General features: G+C 53.5%; 2 protein-coding genes across 12 annotated transcripts in view; one reads left to right on the forward strand and one right to left on the reverse strand.

Moving 5' to 3' along the window:
- NGDN (neuroguidin) overlaps positions 1 to 11,117 on the forward strand; it is a 63,213-nt gene extending 52,096 nt beyond the window's left edge. For 3 of the 8 annotated variants that reach the window (XR_011530431.1, XR_011530432.1, XR_011530436.1), the window contains 3 exons: positions 4,298 to 4,401; positions 4,865 to 8,195; positions 8,821 to 9,048. The gene's annotated coding sequence lies outside the window, so the exon portion shown is untranslated. Of the gene's footprint in view, positions 1 to 4,297; positions 4,402 to 4,864; positions 8,196 to 8,820; positions 9,049 to 9,771 lie in introns of those variants that run through there. The other 5 variants (XR_011530435.1, XR_011530442.1, XR_011530444.1 and 2 more) reach the window with 4 other exon arrangements.
- The window catches only part of ZFHX2 (zinc finger homeobox 2), a 28,396-nt gene extending 10,195 nt beyond the window's left edge, over positions 1 to 18,201 (reverse strand). For 2 of the 4 annotated variants that reach the window (XM_070587082.1, XM_070587071.1), the window contains exons 1-3: positions 18,065 to 18,201; positions 962 to 3,051; positions 237 to 754 (exon numbers count right to left, since the gene is read on the reverse strand). In XM_070587082.1, coding sequence (XP_070443183.1) covers positions 237 to 754; positions 962 to 3,002 — 2,559 coding nt within the window. In that variant the 5' untranslated portion in view covers positions 3,003 to 3,051; positions 18,065 to 18,201. Of the gene's footprint in view, positions 1 to 236; positions 755 to 961; positions 3,756 to 18,064 lie in introns of those variants that run through there. The other 2 variants (XM_070587086.1, XM_070587075.1) reach the window with 2 other exon arrangements.
- Between the last annotated feature and the right edge of the window lie 2,443 nt (positions 18,202 to 20,644).

A 20,644-nucleotide genomic window follows, 5' to 3' on the forward strand; every position in this document is an offset into this window, starting at 1 on the left:
TAAAGTATTGGATTCACTTCTTTAGAGTCCACACTTTAGTCTCTTTCTCCACGCCTGTCTCCAAATAGTTTATTACCCTGGTGCATACTTGCCTTTGTCCCCCATTCTGCCCCCTTGGGTTTTCCATCACTTCCCCACTTTGTATCTCCTCACTCCATCCTCATCCCTCTCTTCTCTCTCCACAAAGGCTCTGTGCTATGCCCTTCCACTCCAGACCCTTGCTGCCCCACTCTCACCTTATAGATCTGACCGTTTTCTTCATGGGCTGCACCCCGGGCGTGCAGCTGCATCTTCTCCTTGCTGTTGGACTCAAAGTCACAGATGTTGCATCGCAGGTGCAGGGGGGGAACAGACCCATAAGGAGCCCCGTCTCCCAGGGGCACTGGGGAGGGGGTGCCCACGGTCCCGCCCCCCTCCCTCAGGTGGGCTGCCAGCTGGTACTTCTGAGCATGTTTGTCGGTCTTGAGGTGGAGTTGGAAGTTGGCCTTGAGCTGGGTGCCGTAGCAGCAGAGCTTGCAGCGGTGGGTGTCGCCGGCCACCTCCTTCCACTCGGCCTCCGGGAGGCTGCGGCCCACGCTGCAGTGGTAGAGCAGCAGCTCCAGGTTGTCCGTGCTGAAGGCCTGGCACACGAGGCAGCGGAACACCTTCGGGGATGGGCTGTCATCTGGGGGCGGGGAGGTGGGCAGGCCGTCGGACAAGGAGCCCAGAAGCTGACTTTGAGGCAGGTGGGCATCCGGGGAGAGGCTGCCAGGGGCTAGGGGACAGAGATGGATTAGTGGCCCAAGGAAGGAACGGGGCAGGGTCGGTTTGCTCTGTGGGAATGTGGGTAAATGAGGATAGTGCCGAGGGAGCGGGGGTTACCTAGGTGTGGGGGCTGGCCCTGGGGAAAAAGGAGGGAATTGAGTTTGGCCCTGAGGAGGGGAAGGGAAGGGGAAAGAAGAACAGAACCCAGGGAGCTTACCAGATGTGGGGAACTTCCGGGTAGGCGCTCCAAGGTGGTGGAAGCCGTTGAGAAGCAGCTGGGCTTCCAAGGGCTTGTCTGGCCTCAGCCCGGGGCCAGGCAAGGGAGCCTGAGGCTGCCCGAGGGCCTGCGGTGGGAAGTACTGGAAGAGTTCAGGGGGCGTGGTGGGGGCAGCCCCTGCTGGGGGAGGGGGACCTGGCCCCACCAGCCCAGGTGGCAGGCCCAGTGGCAGCCCCTGGTGCAGCATGAGGACATTCTGCATGTGCTTCTCGGAGGTCATGTGGATGCGCAGGTTGCGAGAGATGTTGGTCTCATAGCTGCACACCTTGCACTGCCAGGATGATTTGGTCTTGGGCTCCTTGTCCCCCGTGGAGGGTGGGAGTGCTGCCTCTGGGGGACTTCCCTGTCCTCCAGGCCCCCCCTGGAAGCCCTGCAGGTTGGCCAGGTGCTTGTCAGACTGCATGTGGATGCTGAGGTTGCCCTTGGTGGTGGTGGAGTAGTTGCAGACGTCGCAGCGGTAGGGCTTGTAGCCGCAGTTGTAGCTCTCTCCGCGGGCGAGGCGGGGGTGGGCACCACCGGCGCTGCAGTAGCTGCACTGACTGTTGCTCTCTGGGTGCTTCTCCCGCATGTGCACGTCCAGGGTCTGTTGGTACTTGTAGTGCCAGTTGCACTTGGGACACTTGAGTGTCTTGCAGGAGTTGCGCGAGTGTAGCAGAGACATGTGGCTGGACAGGCTGAGGCCCTGGAAGGCTGCAGGGGCTGGGGTGTAGTCGTCAGCTAGGCGGTAGGGCTGGGGTGGGTCGCTGGGGTCTTCAGGGGAGCCCACTGGGGCGGGGAGAGTGCCCCCCTCCTTGGGGGTGGGTGAGCTTTGGTTGAGTTGGGGGCAGAGCCCTCCATCCTCTTCTTGCCCCTCAGGGAACCAATCTGGCCCTGCCTCACCTGCCACTGTTGGTGATTCTTTGGCTTGGGTTGGGCTGGGATCCCAGGTGGCTGGGGCTGTGGGTGGGGAGGGTGAGCTGAGGGCCATGACTTCTTCCACAGGCGGGACAAAGGCCTGGGCTTCTGCCTCAGGAGGGCCATCCTCGGTCTGGCCTACATTCACCTCCATGTTCACTGTGCTGCTGTTGTCAAGGGGAATTTCTAAGCGGGGGTGAGCAGGCGGTTTTGGTTCCAGAAAGCTTAGAAGGGCCATGCAGCCTTCGTCCCCCTCCTGGAGCACAGCTGGGTTGCCTGGCAGGCCCTGGTGTTGAGCGTGGGTTAGCTTCACCCCATGAGACTGTGTATGACCCTTAAAGGCCTGGGGCCTGCTGAAACCCAGGCGGCACAGGAGGCAGAGCCAGAAGAGTGCCCTGTGGTCTCCCCCTCTGTTCTCCATGGTGCCATCTTTGGGATCTCCAGGTGGGTTTGGAGCCAGCTGGTAGCTCCAGAAGGCTCCATCCCTTCCCTCACAGGCGGCCGGAGATGGCGCTGAGGTATCATGGGACAGAATTTGGTCAGAAGAGCTAAAGCCTTGGATTGGGTCAAAGCCATGTTGGATGTGAAGGGCAGTGAGGTGTGTAGGGGGCGGGTGGGCAAGGAGGGGCAGGCTGGGCTCTTCCTTGATGCCCGCCTCACCCCAGGGGAAGCCCTTTGGTAACAGGAGTTCACTGCCACCTGGCAGGGACAGCTTGGCCACTAGGCAGGCCTCACCGCCAGCTGTGAAGAATAAGTGGTTGCTTAGGTCCACGGGAGGGAGCCCTCCTCCTTCTTCCTCCTGCTTGTCCTCTTCCACCCCCAGGTCCTTTGGTGGGAAGCCACCACAGCCAGGCTCTTCTTGGGGCTCCCCAGTCTCCTTTGGTGGGATGAGGCCACAGCCCGACTCCAGGGGCTGTCCCCCTGGCTCTGAGGGCCTCATGCTCTCAGAGGTGGAGGGGGCAGCAGGGGGATCTTTGGTGACAGGATCAGAGGGGGTCCCGGGGGAGGTGTCCGGAGGTGGGGAAGGGGCATTGTGCCCAGGGGAGGGGGTGGTGCCAGCAGCAGAGGATGAGTTAAGGGTGGCCATGGCAGACGGAGGACTGCTGGGGGTTCATTTCAGCGTGACAGCCAGGACCCTGCGGGGGGAACACGAGAGTGGTGCTGTGAGGTGGCAGGGGAGACACCCAGCCAGGCAGGTGATCTCCAGACACCCCAGCCCCACCCTCTTCCCTGAGCACCAGACTCGGACCCGTGTGCCAACTTGAAGCTTCACTTAGTGTCATCAGGCTTCAAACTTAACACGCCCAAAATCAGAACTCTATTTCTCCCCTGAATTGGTTCTTCCCCATCTTTCCTATCTCAAAAATTGGTACACCATTTATCTGGTTGCTTAGGCTAAAAATCTGAAAGTTTTCTCTTGCCCCTACCCATGTGCAGTTTGACAGCAACCTCTCAAACATGTGTCACATCCCTCTGTTTATCTTCATCTCCGCTAGCACCGTCCTGGCCTAAGCCATTATCACCTCTTTCCTGAACTAATGCAATGGATTCCACATTGGCCTCTGTTTCCACCACTGCCCCACAATCCAGTCTCCTTCCACCAGCAACCTGAAGGATCTTTCATTTAATTCTCAATAATGAAAAATGCCAAACATATATAAAAGTAGATCAAATAATGTAAGGACCCCCTTTGTACTCATCACCCAGCTTCAACAGTCACCATCACAGCCAATCTTGTTTATCTATATCCTCACCCACTTCCTCCTTTTCCTGTATTGTTTTAAAGTAAATTTCAGGCATCATAAAGAATCATCTTTTAAAATGTAAATCACACTACCTTCTGCTTAAAATCCATCAGTGAGGGGCCAGCCTAGTGGCGCAGCAGTTAAGTTTGCACACTCTGTATCAGCAGCCCAGGGTTTGCTGGTTTGGATCCCGGGTGTTGACCTACACACCACTTATCAAGCCATGCTGTGGCAGGTGTCCCACATATAAAGTAGAGGAAGATGGGCATGGATGTTAGCTCAGGGCCAATCTTCCTCAGCAAAAAAAGAAAAAGAGGAAGATTGGTGGCAGAGGTTAGCTCAGGGCTAATCTTCCTCAAAAAAAAAAAAAAGTCCGCACTGTGAATAAAACCCAAACTCCTTTCCATCATCTACAGAAGGGCCTATCGGATCTGACGCCTGCCCACCTATTCTCCACCCCCTGGCTGGCTAGCTGCAGCCCGCAGGCCCTCTTTCTGTTCCTCAGATACCCCAAGCTCATTCCCACCTTAGGGCCTTGCCTGACTGTGTCCTCTGCCTGGAATGCTCTTCCCTCAGACCTCTGCATGGTGGCTTCTTGCCATTCAGGTCTCTGCTTAAATATCACCTCTTCCAACAGGCCTTTGCTCTCTACAGAAGCTAACACAGCCCCAGGGGTTACTTTCTTCAGAGATTTATCACGACCAGCTATTTCCTGGTTTACTTATCTCTCCCTTCTAGAAGGTAAGTTCCATGAGAGCAGGAACTCTGTCTGCTTTATTTATCACTCCATCATCAGCACCGAGGAAGATGCCTGCCACTGTCAATACATGTCTGTTGAATGAATGAACTCGGGGAAAGACCCTCAGATTTTCCACGACCTGAAGAGGTAATTTCCCTAAGTCAAGGTCCTCTTGCCAGAGAGGCCACAGTGAATTTCCACTGGCTTGCAGGCACCGGCTGCTCTCAGCCGTCTTCCAGAGCCATCTCTGGTCACAAGCATGTGGAATGGGTGGGAATTTCCCTGGCCAATTGAAAGACAGTAGCTTGTATGTGATTAGCCTCCTCCTCCCCAAAGAGATAAAAAAATAAGTAACAGTAATAATATTACTGATAGCTATTAAGGCACATATACCATGGTCCTGGCACTGTGCTAAATGCTTGAATCAATTATCTAATCTGATCTCACAACCACCTTATTTTACAGATGAGGCAGCCAAGAAACAGAGACGTTGAGTGGGCGGCTGATTGTCACACAGCTCCAAGGTGGTAAAACTAGAAAACGACTGGCAGGGCACAGAGCTATACCCCAAAGCTGTGGCATGGGCTCCTCTATCCAGCTGGACTGTCCCTCAAACACAAGTACAGGCAAAAAAAAAACACAGTACAGGGGGAAAAAGACAGTACAGGTGAAGGTCTAGGAATCAGTATTCCTGGGCTGCCTCCAGCTGACAGAAGCCCCAAGCCTCCTACGCTGCTTCCAACTTTTTGATCTTGATCCTCCCCTTCAACTCACCACTGCCCATGCCTCCCCATCCCCTGCCTCTCCCAATGTCCCAAGTGGCCTTCATCCTCTCCAGTTCTCCATATCAGCAGATCTCTAATGACTAAACCTTTTGCCCTCAGGCCAGAGTGCTTCCAGAACGGCTGAGGGGTGTGGCCTCTCCTTCCTTGGGCCACCTCTAACCCTCACCTTCAGATTCCTGGATTTGGAAGGGGACCTTGGTCTGGCTCCACCCAGCCTGCAGGCCCCCATCTCTACTTCCCTCCTCCTACTGGGGGGCTAGCCAGGCGTGAAGTAAAGCCATTAAGGAGCTCCACGTGGGGCTGGATCAGCATGCTAATGAAAATGCAAATCAGTACCTGGTCTAGGGGTGGAGGGGATGGGGGCACTGGGAGAACCAAAAGGGGAGTAAAGGAATTGGATGGAGTGGGGGGTTACCCTAGATAAGCAGAAAGCAGAAGCCCTGAAGTTGGGAGAGAATGGTATTCCTCCCATGGCGTCCTTGGGGTGGAGGATAAGTGTGCAGGTTTGTGAGGGTCTGACATTCAGTCACCCCCCCCACTGGGGGCCCACCGCCCTTTTACTGCCCCACCTGGTGGGAAGAGTCGAGGTTGGGCCAGAGGGGTCTTTTTGGGCCCTGTCGCTGAGGGCTGGGCGGCGCGGGGGGAAGACCTAAGCTCCAGATCCTCTCTCCAGAGCATCTGCTTCCCAGGACGGGAACCAGACAGCGGATTCCTGGCTAGAAACCCAAGGGGCTTAGCTTTGGGCTAGCACATGGGTGAGACCTAGATCACCGAGGTGGGGTCAGCAGCCCTTTAAAATTGCAAATCTCTTCCCCACCTTCCAACCTACTCCTCCTCCTCTTCAGGGAAGAATTTCAATTGCAAATTTATCTCTGCCTCAGTGCATCCCCCCAATGCCCTGCCCCTTTCTCTGTGCTTCTCCCATCACCCACTATTTATTACAAACCTTTAACTGCAGCAAATTTTTTTCCCTCCCTCCATTTCCCCTCTCCTCAGTCTTTCCTTTCTTCCCTCTTTGAATCTCTGTGCCCCTTTCTTTGCCCTTCCTAGCTTGAATTCCATCTTTCTGGAGATGATGTAGAACCAGACGACAGCCTAAGCCATCCCCCGCCTACACCCCCAGGCCAGTCTTGTTCTGACCACGGCCATTCCTCCTTTATTCCGGGCTGTCCTTAAGGGCATCCCCTCTCCCTCAAGGCACATCTTAGCTGTGAGAAAAGGAAGGTGACCCCTCAAAGGCCCTGGCATTTCCCCCTTTGGAGGAGGGAAGGAGGAAGGGGGCGGATTGGCTGTAGGCTGGAGGTGGGGGGACAGTTAAAAGCAAGGGCCTGGGTAGAGGCAGGGCTGGGGCCCACAAGCAGAGGGGTTAGGGGAGACAGCAGGCAGTGGCGGCGGGGTGATTAGAGTGAAGATTGATGTGAAGGGGCGCCACAGACGGCAGAGAGAGTCAATAAAACGAGAGGATCACATTAGAGGCGACAGAGAGAGCTTTAAATTACAAGGCTGCTGCCACCGAGGGGGAGGGCAGGAGGCAGGCCTGGAGCCAAGGGAGGGCGGAGAGTTCCGAGGGTGTCGTCATCCCCGGAGATGAATCTTCCAGTTCCAAAATGGCCCTCAGTCTCCAGAGCTCCCTTGCTGCCCCTTCACTCCCTCCTCCCTGCGTAATGCTTCCTTCCCTGACAAGGGTGAGGAGAGGAGAAAGGGGAAGATGGAGAGAAAGCAATGGAAAAACAGGGGTGTTTTTTTGGTATTGCCCTTTTCCTCCTTCCAGATCGGCTCTCTGGTTATCCTCAGGATGGGAGGGGAAGGACGGAAGTGCTACTTTCAAAGCTCAGCTAGGGAGCTGTTCCCCAACAAGCAAACATAATCACTGAGCTGTAAATGTTCTTCCATGGGTGGTGAGAAGAAAGGCACCCCGTAAACAGCTGGACAGGAACTCTGACTTCTCAATATGTGCTCCCTGTTCCGGGGGTAGATGCACAGTATTTAGGACAGGAAGAACTACGGAACCAGGAGGCTCCCAGACAGACAGTAGGACCCAGAAAGCTACGGAGAAAGATGTTATGAGACAGACGGAGAGGCTTGGACTTGAAGTTGTGGAAAGCTGCAAGGCGGGCTCTGTGACCACAGAGACAGGGAGGGCACAGGGAGACTGAAGAAGCAGAGAATTACAGGAGTCAAGGGGCAGGGCAAGGAAAGATCAAAGAAACAGGCCTGAGGAAGGAGAGACTGTCCCATGCCTTGGAGGAGCCAGGGCGTGGGTTGGGTTACCGGGCAGGACTGGAGGCAAGACCCGGCAGGGATGCTGCCTCGGAAGCCCCCAGCAGGCCAGGAGTCCCCTTGGGTAGAGCCCCCTCCCACGTCTGGCGACCAGGAGAGAAGCAACACCACTGCTCCCTAGTGCTTACAGAGGGAACATCGCCAAGGAGGGGACAGGCCTGACCGGACACAGATTGGCTTTCTCCTCCCGGCTCTGCTCCTTAAAACAAAAAACAGAAACCCCTCTGTCTTCTTTTCTCCAAACCCAACGACACAGCAAGGCTCCTTTCCCGGCTGAGTCTGCCAGAGGGCACCAACACGTCTCCTTAAAGTTTGCATACAATGATTTCCAGATCAGAGCCTTCCATACGTTTTTGCCTTTTACTTTTCCAATTGTTCCGTCTATCCTCTCCCTCACTGAGAGCTGATTTTCTGAACCTTTCCTTTTCTCTTCCCTCTCTAAAGTTCTTGCCCACGGCACTGCTCTCTGCCACACTCATTTTGCCCTCATCTTTCTCCCCTTTCCGTCTCTACCCGTTGCTTTCAAGAGGAGGCAGCCATGGAGAGGAGGGGAGAGACACAGGAAGGATGGAGTGTGTGTGCCCTTTGTAAGGGGGGTTGTTTGGTATAAACAGCCAATAAACTCTAACTAGATGAGGTTTATTCTTTACGGCAGTGGAAGAACATGGGCTTTGGATTCATGCAGACCCAGCTGCAGTCCTGGCTCCCCGCTCACCAGCTGTGCCACCTTGGTGAGTCACCCCTGGAGTCTCTGTTTCCTTATCTGGGAAAATGGGAATAATGAGACCTTTCTTCCCCGGCTGTTGGGAAGTCTGGCCGAGGAAACGTCAGAAGTGCTACTGGCCGTTCAGTCAAGTTGGTTATTTTCCTTCTCTCTTGGCATCTCTTGCCACAGAGCAGGGTGTTTGCAGGTAGGCTGACAACTTCCTTCTGCCTTGCCCCTTCTTAACCAGGACTCATCCTCCAGTCTCTGCCTTTTCAACTGAGGGCAGATTCTTTGTGGGCAGGAGTTAAATCTAGTCTACCCAGCCTCAGAGCTCATTTCACACTTGGCCCTCTTGGTTGCTGGGCCTAGAGACTCCCCACTATCCCACAGCAAAGATTGAAAGCTTTGCCGGGGCTCACACTTGGCCTGCGTGCAGAAGCAGCTAATAACCACATCAAAACTAGGATGGCCTCTTTCTGCATTTAAAACTATCATTGTCTCTGTCTCTAAATCTTACCTTCTATGTTTAAAAAGAAAGCAAAAAGGTACTCCTATTCCTCCATTTTTATTTATTTATTTATTTATTTTAAAGATTGGCACCTGAGCTAACATCTGTTGCAAATCTTTTTTTTAAATTTATTTTGATATAGGGGCCGGCCCCATGGCTGAGTGGTTAAGTTCACACACTCCACTGCAGGTGGCCCAGTGTTTCGTTGGTTCGAATCTTGGGTGCGGACATGGCTCGTTGAGCCACGCTGAGGCGGCGTCCCACATGCGACAACTAGAAGGACCCACAACGAAGAATATACAACTATGTACTGGGGGGCTTTGGGGAGAAAAAAGGAAAAAAATAAAATTTTTAAAAAAATAAATAAAAACTAAATTTATTTTTATTTTTTCTTCTCCCCAAAGCCCCCCAGTACATAGTTATACATTCTAGTTGTGAGTGCCTCTGGTTGTGGCATGTGGGACACCACCTCAGCGTGGCCTGATGAGCGGTGCCACGTCCGCGCCCAGGATCCAAACTAGTGAAACCCCCAGCTGCCAAATTGGAGTGCGGGAACTTAACCACTTGGCCATGGGGACAGCCCCCTATTCCTCCATTTTAATTCTACATAGCTCTCCTAGACCTCCCCCCACCCAAGTATTTAGGGAGTGCTTACTTTGTGCAAGGTAAGTTTTGTCCAAAAGAGAGCAAATGAGAATGGCAGGGAATGAGATAGACAGGCAGGAAAAGGAGTGTCATAGAGGGTAAAGAAAGAGAAGGCTAAGGCAGAGAAAAGGAGGGAGAGGGAGAGGTAGGGAAGTGGGGGAGGGGATACTGGGTCCTGATCTGCATATGTAAATAGTGAATCACACTGAGGCCTCCCAGCTTTGGCATCAGATTGGGCAAGGGGCCTGTCCCCAGTGAGAAGAATGGAGGAGGCTGTGTCTTCCACCTTACAAGATGCTTAAGGTGGGCATGAGGGAACTGGGTGAGATGAGGAGAAAGGAGAGGCTGAGAGGAAGAAGATGGGGGTGGGTAGGGAGGAGACAGGGATAAAGGGAAGCTGTGGACTAAAACCACAACCAGTGTGTTGAACATCCACCCACATTTGCAGGGCTTTCTTGAGGTGTGCTGCCGGGTGACTGCTGCTGGAGGGGCAGGTGACCCCAAGGGGAAAGGAGCCTCTTGCCCGTGTATCTCCCTCAGTGAGGCCACAAGTGTCAGGATGGCAGTGTGGAGCTGTGTGGTCTCATAGTGCACAGAGAGACTCAGGCTTAGACAACCACACGAGGCCAGCTCTGAACCCTGCTGTGAGAACTTGAAGGGACAGGGAGTTGTGCCCTTGACTTCAGATTCAGGCTCCTGTCTGATCCTGGCATGCGAGGGGGACCTCTGGAGAAGACCTTTGATCTCCCTGAACTCGAAAGGAATAACATGCAATTCTTCTAGAATTATTTGGAAGGACACCACTGTAAGGGACTGTGTATATAAATAATCCTTCTGGTTCTTTGATTCACCATGAACCCTTGTGATAGTAGTGACTCCATTTAGATACCAATACAGCAACAACTAATAATAATAAAAATAACATCTTTGAATGTTTCCCACGTGCTAGGCACTGCTGAGCCCTCTGCAAGCATCACATCATTTAATCCTCCAATACAACCTGATGAAGTAGATACAGCTATGCAGTCCCATTTTACAAACGTGGAAACAGACTTACATGGGTTAAGTGATTTTTATGGTCTCACATTTGAAAAGAAGTAGAGTGGAGACTGGACTCAGGTAGCCTGACCCCAGAGCTCTTCTCTTGGGTTAATTTGAGAGCTTCTAAACTCTGACTGGTATGCATTTAGAATGAGGTCTTTGAGTTTGAGTGTGTTACTCTGCTCGTTGTGTGGCCTTGAGCATATGTGCTGTTGTGCTCTTCTTTGAGCGTGAAGGTGTGAGATGGCTGTCTCCCAGTTAGTTTCTTAGTATAACATGGGCCAGAACAGGACCACTGCTTTGTGCAACTCCAGGGGGCGCCATTCACACTGCAGACTATGCAGGGGCCCTGGCCATTGTTTTTGTGTGTGTTGCGGGGTGGGGTGGTGTGGGGTGGGACGGGGTGGGGGTGGGGGGGTGGAGATAGATATCCACGGTTGAGTTATTTGACTGATATGTGTACTCATTTTTCATAATGTCTCTTAAAATGGAAAGTCTACACATATGAACTTCATCAGACAAGTGGGGTTTTTTTTTTTTTTTTTAAAACACCCTATAGAGTCAGACAGACCTGGAATCAAATTCCAGTTCTGTTCCTTATTATGTAGATGACCTCGGGTGGGTTGCTTAAAGCCTCAGTTTCTTCATATGTATATATAGAATGCAGAATAGTTCCTCATGGAGCTGTGTCCATTGAGATGATGGAGACCTGCACTTTGTATGTGATCAATAAATGCAAAAGATAATTATTCATCCACGTGCCTTATTTCCTGACTTGGGGTGTATGTTTACTGCGTGTGGCTGAGGGCCTGCCTGGGTGCAGCCCTGTCCCCACACCTCTCCGCGGTTAGTGAAGGTGCTTGGCCGCCCCAGGCCCTGGTTATCCCCGCGTGGGCCCTGGGCTGCCCGTTCGTCGGCAGGCGTCCCGGGTGGGTGTGATGCCGCGTGCCCGTCTGTGCTGGGCGGCCCGGCGGGCGCGGGCGTGTTTGGGGTGGTGGTAATTACTGGGATGGCCCAGCCCTAATGAGTGTGATCTCGTTACACTCTCGCCGCCTCTAATGGAGCTAACCTCATTTCACAGCCATTAGAGACGGAGATGAGGCCCCGCCCACGGCCCACCAGCTGCAGCTCTCGCAGCCGCGGCTCCGTTCTTCCCCTCCGGCTCGCCATTTCCCCATTCCGTCTCCTTCTCCCTCCTGGTCTTCTGCTCCTCCTTCCAGGCTTCCCTCTCCTGTCCCCATTGTTCTTTTCCCTTCCCGTCTTTCCGCTCCGCTCTCTCCCCGCGTGTCCCTCCTCGCTCCTCTCCTGCCTTCCCGGGCTCCCCTTCCTTCCACTCTGCCTCCCCCTTCCGCCCTCAGGTCTGTCTGTCCTGCACATCCTCACTTCCCCGTCTCTGCCCCGCGCCCCTCCCCCGCCCTTCACTGCGGCTGTCCCTCCCCTCCCCCACGTTGTCCCGTCTGGCCAAAGGACAAATCTCAAGGGGAAACCAGCAAAGACAAACAAGGAGCAGTGACTTCATTATCGTCGTTAATTTGCCACTTCAGTTCCTCCCACAAGGGTCAAAGCCAGCACGGCTTGAACTCAGGACTGACAGGGCGGCTCAGCGGCGGCCTGCCGGGGCCGCTTTAAGCCTCCCCGCGGTCACTCTCCCTGCCTCCTCCTCACCGCCTCCCTTTCCCGGCAGGGGGGCAGGCGCCCGGGGCTCCTCCATTTCTCTCTCGGTCCTCGCAGCCTACCGCCCTCCTTCCCTTTTCATTTAAATTGTGGCCTTCTCTCGGGTTCTCTCCCCGCTGGAAGTCACGTGGTTTCTACCTTCGACTCCCTCTCTGTCATCCTCCGCTTGTCCCCCTTCTCCCTCACCTCCCTGCCCCATCCATCTTGAACTCCTTTCTTGGCCTTCCCTTGTCTTCTCTTCCTAACGTCAAGCACGCTCGTTTCCCTAGAGCACTAGGATGTAGCTCTAGGTTTTGGAAAGTGCATAGCCTGAAGAAGCTGGAGATGGGGGGAAAAGGCATCTGTGGCCTGCAGGCCAGTGAGACAGAAGGTGGAAATGGCTGGAGAGAAAGGAAGTCAACTGCAATGGAGGTGCCAGGCCCCAGTGAAGGGAAGCAACAGAATGAGACTCAGACACACAGGGCCCTGAAGCAACAGCTTCCCCGAGACCAGAGAAAAAGGGCAGAGCCAGAGGCCTTGGGCTTGAGACTGAGGTGCGGGGCAGTCACCAACGAAACAAGGAATGAAAAATTTAAGGATGGAGATGGTGTTTACCCCATCAGTTCCTCAGGGCAACACGATCTGACACTCTTGTCCCACCCTCTGCCCTCCTTCACCGAGAAGCCAAATGACTGGCAATTGACTCTTGACCTTTTGCCCAATCCCAGCCCCAGAGGGAGAGGCTGATGGTAGCTGGCTGTGATTGGGGCACTAGGGAAATGTCCACACATGAGGCAAAAATTTCTGACCCACACCCATCCTGCCCCACTGACTTCATGTCAACATGCCTCCCAGGACCAGACGCTGTGTACATACAGCCTCTCTGCACAGGGCTCTTGCTACTTAGGTCCTCCTAATTGCACAAGCCCTTGTTTCCGGCGGATGGGCCTGCTGTTGATTCCAAGGGCTGGAACCTCAGCTTTAATGTAATCCCATATTCCTGCCCAAATACAGAGGTGGCTCCTGTTCTCTCACTTGACTTTGAAAAGAAATTTTCTGAGGGTTGTTGACCTGTCTCAGGAGGAATTAGAAAAAGATGTCTTCCTCCAGGTATACCTGGCTTGCACGCCAGTGGTACAGCTTGGTGACCGGAGAGCAGATGGATCTCAGCTCTGTCACCCCTTAATTGGGCACTCTGAACAACTGTACACAGAGGCCCTGGTCTCTGGACTAGTTCCTACATGAGGGAGACACTGAGAGCCAATGGGAGTACCTCAGGGTGCTGGAAGGCACCTCTAAATCTCTCACCCCTCTCTCACCAGCCTGGGGTAGAGGAGGGTGGGCAGGCGGTCCCCTGGGGCTTTCCCAGAGAGGCAAGGGGCGCTGGGAAAGTGAGTGGGGGGATGACTGAGAAGCCAGAGAAGAAAGATGGAAAAATCAATGAAATGAGTTTCTAACGGTGAGGTAAAGGACCGCCGTGTCGACAGCCTGTCGCCTGCTGCAAAATATGAGCTGCCCAAGTCCATGGCGGCGGCTGACAGTGCATCCAGCCGCTACTGTCCTCCCCTCAGGTCCCCGCCCACCAGCCCTTTCTCCAGCTGCCCTGGCCTTTCTTATTACAGCCAGACTCTCCCCTAGGGCTCCCAGCTCGCTCACTATTTTCCAGAGCTTTCCTCGAGTCCTCAACCCATGCTGGGTGCATCTTTCTCCTCTATGGCGTCTGTGTATTTAGACCTTTCTCTCTCTCTCTCTGCAGATTTCACTCAGAGTTGTGGTGAGCTCTGCATCTCTTGCTTCCCCCTCTTCTCCTAGATACCTCTGGACTCAGTCAACAACAGGCAGTAGACGTCAAGGCCATCCCTCACAGGGTTCCTTCATCCAGGTCTGTGCCTCCTTCTGCCTTTGGGCCTGCTTGGCCAACGCTGACTTCCTTGTAATTGCCTGGATTGGGGCAGGGTGTTTAGGATGGGCCTGGTATTGATTTGTGAACTCTTTATTTGTGATCAGTGTGTATATATATGGGTATGACTGATTCACCTGTGGTTTCATGACTGGGAATGGGGTGAGGTGGGGATGCTACTTCCAATTCAGATCTGCTGATTCTGTCTTTAGAAACAACTCTCAACCTTTTCTGGAAACCACCTCCTTTCTCTACCCTCCTCCGCATCTTCCTGTTGGGCTCCTAAGACTGTTCATTCATGTTTTCCTCCCATTATCTCTACAGAGACTCCCCAGATCAGCCCCTAGAGTCAGCGCTGGCTACCACCAAGTGTGCCCCCACCCAGCCTCTCCTCTCTTCCCTCAGATCTCATGGTTGCTGTTAGCCCCCCTCCAGCCCTTTGCTCCAGTTTCTGATTTCCCAGCTTGCCCATTTAAGCAGACTTCAGCCTGAGGGCTAGGCTGAGACGAAGGTGGGCAACTCTTTTCCTTAGCCTCTCCCTGTTAACTCAACATTTGATCAATAGATATTTACTAAGCATCTTCTACGTGACACCACGCTATGTGCTGGAAAACGATCAGAAGCTAGATGGACGCAGCCTGTGCTCATATGGCCATTGTGACTAACCCCAGGTCTCCCACCCGACAGCTTCCTCTCTCCAGCTCAGAGTACCTGTTTCCCTTCCTCTACAGCCAATTGCACTGTGCCCTCTGGCATTTCAGAACCCTTCTCTTTTCTCTATCCCTGCATCAGCTTACACTCTCCCACAGCTCTGATCCCCTCTCTTCTGCCTTCTCAGCTTCAGTCTCCACTCCTAAACCCAGAGCCAGGTTCATCTTACATTTCCCATAACTCTCCTCCCTGCTCACAAAGCCCTTCTCCTTTCACATTCTCTAACTGCCATTCTCTTTCTTCTGCAGTTCTCTTCCTTCTTTGCCTGCCTTTCAGTCCTACCATCCCATCCTCAGTGCCTCCCTGTCTCCCGAGGTCCCTTCCTCTTGCTCCTGCAGGCCCTAGTGATCCTCGGGCACTCACAAATGAGGCCTCATTCTGAGCTAAGAACAGCTCCAGGGAGGCAAGGTCAAGCTACCAGACCCAGGAATCCTAGATGTGACCCAGGCCCTGGCCCCCTAAGTGTCGGCTCCCCAGCAGAGCAGCAAATTGTTCCTCTATGGGTCTCAAGGTAACACCAGCTGCTCTGACATCATGGAGGGAGGAACTCTGTCAGGTTGCCAAGGCAACACCAGCAATTTATGACATCAGAGGCTTGAGGTTTTTGGTTCTCGGGGCTAGAAAGATTCAAGTTCCTGACAGCTGAAGTAAATGGGAATTCTACTTTTTCATCTCTTTGCTCAAGTCTCCCTGGCTTGGGAATGAAGTGCAAACACCTTTGGTGGGGTAGAGAGTGATTTGGCCAATGGAATGAATGCTTGTGAGCCTCTCCCTCTCCCTTCTCCAGATATCTCTGCACTCTCTCCCTCTCCTTCAGCATCTCTCCCTTTTGGGGCTTCGCCCAGTGGAATTTCTGCTTTCTTCGATGGCTTTTTTCCAAATCACCCCTCCTGTGGCGCTCTCCGCTCTCTTTGCATCACTCACGCTGTGTCCTTCTCACACCAGAGGCATTTGTTTCCTTTGATACCCGTCCTCTCCTCTTTCCCCCCCTCCAAGCTCTATGCTGCTCTGATCTGCTCCAGCACTCCTCCATGCGCCTTCCATTTACCTGCTTTGTACCATACACTTTCCTCCCCATCTTAGGCTTCAATTCCTCCCTTCCCCCACTTTACCATTGTATTCATTTCATATTGCTTTTTCTGTTGACCTCCTCTTTAGGAATAATCTATCATCTCTCTCTTTCCTTCTGTATCGCTATTAACCCATGTTTCATTTCATTCTCCCAATTTTTCATTAATCACCCCTGGTTCCTCCCCTGTCCCCCATTCCACATGGATTTTCCTCCCTTCCTTTGCACGTTGCTCATGACATGCATTTCTCTACCCCACGCATTTATTGCACCTGGCCTTCCTTTCTTTCTGTAACTCTGTTCACCTCTGAAATCTTCCATCTTCTGCCCCTGTCTCCCTCCTCCTCTAACCCTTCCAAGCTCCTGAGGTGTGGAAAAAACAGTGATGGGCTTAAAACAAGGTAAACTCTCGACTCTTTATCCATCTTTCCCTTCTTTAGGCTCAATGCACCTGGCCCCTTGCATAAGATAGACAGCTTCTGTCACACTAATGAAAACTACCTTGTAAAGAATCGTGCTGAATCCAAATATGATAATAGCAGGGGCCCAGGAAGAAGATGAACTAGAGAGTGAAAAGCCACTGATATCCAGAATGAACTGAAGGATGAGGGGCAACCAAGCAGGGTGGAGCTCAGAGTCCTAGAGAATGTCCCCTTACAAAATCAAAGTTGACAGTTAACGGACATAATGGCCCTGACTGATGAAGGGGTTATACGCCCCTGGAAGCCCATTAAATTGATTTCTTAGCCTGTTTATGGCCTTCACAAACCATCTTCCCCACCTCTCCCAGTCCCTTGCTCTGGTACCTTCTGCTGCTGCGGTTAAAATGCCGAGTGAAAGGATAAAGGATAAACAGAACTTAGGGTGACCAAGGAGAAAAGGTAGGAAGAGGGCAGATTATGGGAACAAAGGTGAGAACAGGCAAAGGAGATGATGGGAGACAGGGATGGAAAAAAAAAAGGGGAGAAACAAAATGCGGAAATGAAAAAATATACAATGGTAAAGTGAGGGAAGGGAGGAAAATCCAGTCAGCAAGGAAGAGGTTTGTGATGGGAAGCTCCTAGAGAGGCAGATGACACATAGGGGACCAGAGCTGAGGTCCTGATGGGGAAGACAGGCAAACAGTAAAGAGGACAGTGCACAGTACTAGGAAGTTCCAAAACTTCCCAGGTGAAGGTGGAAGAGGAGGCTGTCCTGGTCATGCTCAAAGGGCACTGGAGTCCTGGGGGGGGGGGGGGGGGGGAGGGGAGACACATCTGCTCCATTCCTGGACTCTTCCAGGCCCCCAACCAGTGACTACCACAATCATGACTGATGACCAAGCAAACTCCAAAGTAGCTGAAAAGCCAGAGATATCCATGTAGACCCTGAAGGAGAGGACATGGAGTCCTAGACAAGCAGCCAAGGCATGACACAGTGACAGGGACACACAGGGAGAGGACCACTTGGATAGGAAGAGTCACATGTGGAGACAGTGACAGACCGTAAGATGGATGGGTGGGGAGAATGAATGAGGTGAAGAATGGCAAAATCAAGAGGCAGGGACACATGGACAGAGATCAGCGGGGTTACAGGCGCTGCGAGACGCGTGGTCGAGTGCTCAAAAACGACAGGGCTACTCAGAGAGAGGGGCAGACAGAGCAGATGGAGAGTCGGGGGCCAGGAGAGACACTTCACCTTGAATGGAGCAGTGGCCTCCCCTCACCTACTCGTACCTTTCCAAAAAAAAAAAAAAAGCTCAACTTCAGGCAAGATCGAAGATTAAGGGTATCCACGTCTCCTCCCACCCACCCCACCCCCACCCTCACCCCCAGTCCCAGCCCCAGCGCGCTAGCCCATCCATCAGCCCGCTCGCCTGCCACGGTTCCTCCCCCATCCCGCGGCCAGTAGGGGGTCGCCAAGACCCAGGCCCCTCCGGGCTGACAGCTCCGAGCTCCCGCACTCACCCGGCCTCCCCTTCCCTCCAGGACCCCCGCTCCCCGCACAGCTCGGCGCGGTCCGACTAGGCTCTCGTTTCCCTCCGTCGGTCGGGCTGGCTCCCGGTTCAGCCTCGATAGCTTTCCCTTCTCCGTCTCTCCCTCCACCCCTGCATCTCCCTCTTCCCCCCCCATCCCCGCTCGCACGCCCTCTCCCTCCCACACCCCTGCCCCTCCTTCTTCTCAGGCTCTCGGTCTGTCTGTCCGTCCGTCCGTGTCCCCTCCCCCAGTCCCTTCCCGTCCCTCTCCATGCCCTCCAGCGGCAGTCTCCGAGCGCCTCCTCTCCCCTCGGTCTCAAGCTTCCAAAGAGCAAGGAAGGGAAGAAGAGAGAGAGGGAGAGGAGAAAAAAAAAAAAAAACAACCCAGCAGCATCGGAAATCGATGCACTTACACCTCAGCTGGAAGCAGGGACGGGAGTCGAACCGCGGCCGCCAGGCAGCGCGAGGCGGGGAGGGGAGGGGGCGGCTCTTGGAAGGGACTTCTCCGATGTGTTGATTCCTTTTTCCCCTCCTCCTCCCTCCCTCCAGCGCTCACTCCGGGGCGTCGGGGACGGAGATGGAAAAAATAAATAAATAAATTCACGGCGGTGAGGGAAGTGAAGGAAAATAATCAATGCTATTTGGCTGCGGCTGAAGTGTTTTCCCGGCTTCGTGAGGGGGTTTCCATTGATTCACCCTGGGCACTCGCACGCTCCCTGCCTCCTCCTCCTCCTCCTCCTCCTCCTCCTCCTCCTCGCCCTCCTCCTCCTCCTCCTCGCCCTCACTCCTCCGCCTCATTCACTGGCTGGAGCCGAGGCGTCCCACACAATGGAATAATCAATACCCAGGCGCCCGGGGCGGCCCCACTGAGCAGGTGCAGCGGCCCGCCCGCCGCGGTGGATGCCGGGAGTTGTAGTCCGCCCGCCCGCGAGCACCGTGTTTGTGCGCCTCGCTGGACCGTGGGCGGGACCCTGGGCCGGAGGGCAGGGGGGCCAGCGGCCAGCGGGCCAGCGGGCCGGGCCACCTGCGCGAGTCTGGCGCCAGGTCCAGGCCGGGGCCTGCGAAGAGGAAAGGCTCCTTTAAACTCTTTCCCATCTTCTCTTCCTCCTACCTACAGAAAGCTTACACGTGTTTTGTTTTAAACCAGCTCTAGAGCAAGCCCTGGCTTCTCCCAGCTTCCCAGAACTGCCCGAGGCCTCTCTCTCTTTTTTCACTCCCTTCTTCCTGCCTTATGAGTCCCCCTCCCTTCCAACTGGGTACTAGAAGCTTCTCTTCCCCAGCAATTATTCCGAAGTCTCCTAGAGCTTCTATCTCCTCCACGTGGTCACACGTCCCCAGCGCTGGGTGGGGGGAGGGGAGGTTCTGGCTCCTTGTCCTCATCTTCAGTTTATCAGCTCATAAGCTCTCCTGTATTCTAATAATAATTTCTAAGATTTCTTGAGTGCACAGGGATAGTTCCAAGCAGTTTTATATATGTTAACACGTTTAATCCTCACAACTAATCCCATTTTACAGTTGCGGAAACCAGCGCACAAACAAGTTAACTGGCAGAAGGACACAGCCAATAAGTGACAGAGCCAGGATTCAAACCTCAATGGTCTGGCTCCAGAGCCCAGATTAGCTCCTGTAGCCTACCAAACCAAACCAAACCAAAACCCCAAAGAACTCTGGAGTCCATGGGAAAGAGAAAGAAACTAAGATGTTGAATTTGTATTTTGTGACAGTTTGTCACTGAATCCTCACACCTATCTATGAAGCAGTCCACGTTTTACCAATGACAAAACAGGTTTAGGGAGGCAGAGTAGTTTGCCCAAAGCCAAACACCTAGAAAGTGAAGCTGGGAGTCAAGCCTGGGTCTGTCTGGCTTCTGAGTCTGGTCTTTCTGTCAAGCTGCTGCCTCCACCCCACTGGACTGGACCTTATAACTCAGGGAAGAGATGAGTTTTCTTTGCCCAGGGAACAAAGCTAAAAAGCAAAGGATGGATGAAAAGCAGGCCAGAGGAGTTAGGGGCTGGAGTACCCGCCCCTCCCTGCCTATTGGTGCTCGTCATGGGGTTGAGGGGAGGGGTGTATCCAAGAAATCCCAAGTTCAAGATGCCATGTCTGTAAACCAGTGCCCTCCCACAGTACTTCCCAGGGGTCACGTGCTTCCAGAAACATACTGGGGAGAGGATAGGTGTTGAGAACCTGGTCCTTCTCACCCATCATAGGAGGGGGCCCAGGAGTTGACAAGAGTCATTGTTCCTCAGCAAAGCTACCTCATCCGGAGGGTCAGACTTACAAGTGACATTTCCAGATAACCACAGGCCTCAGAGGGAGTAAGGAGAAGGAGCCTTCCTTATTTTGTCTCCCAGAGCAGCCACATGGCCACCCCCATGTCTTCCTGTATTTTAAATGAACGTGAGTATTTTTCCTACTCCAGACGAAGTCTGCTCAGGGGCCACTGGAACCTCAGTGACAGATTCCTCCGTCTGGCACTCAAGGCCTTTTCCAACCTGCTCCTCAACTGTATTTCTAGCTTCATCTCCTCCTTACACACTGGCCAGGTGCTTTCCAGCTTCTAGGCCATTGCTCATGCTGTTTGCCTCGATCTGGGTTTCCAACTGCTGAAATCCTATCATGTCTTTAGTTCCATCCAAAATGTTACTCCCTCCTGCCGCAAAAAGTTTCCACTCACCCTTATCCTGGACATTTATACCAGGATGTATTTTCCTCGTTAAAACTCCAGAGTAGCTAAACTCGTCTTAGTTACCCTTTTTGTCAGCTCACTGCCACTGGCCTGCCCTTAGTGGGCGGCCATAGCAGTCAATTAAAATATCTCCTGGACAGTGTCTGAGTGAGTGGCTTGTATTCCAGGCCTACCTTTCTACGGAGTGAGGGGGCTGGAGACGGGACTGGGGCCTTAGCTCCTTCCACCCGGCTGTCCCCGCCACCCCCTTCAACTTTAGGTAGAGTCCCACAGACACTAATCGCAGCTTTCCTGTCACCATAGC

This window comes from Equus przewalskii, chromosome 1 (assembly GCF_037783145.1).
Source record: "Equus przewalskii isolate Varuska chromosome 1, EquPr2, whole genome shotgun sequence".
Taxonomy (NCBI): domain Eukaryota; kingdom Metazoa; phylum Chordata; class Mammalia; order Perissodactyla; family Equidae; genus Equus; species Equus przewalskii.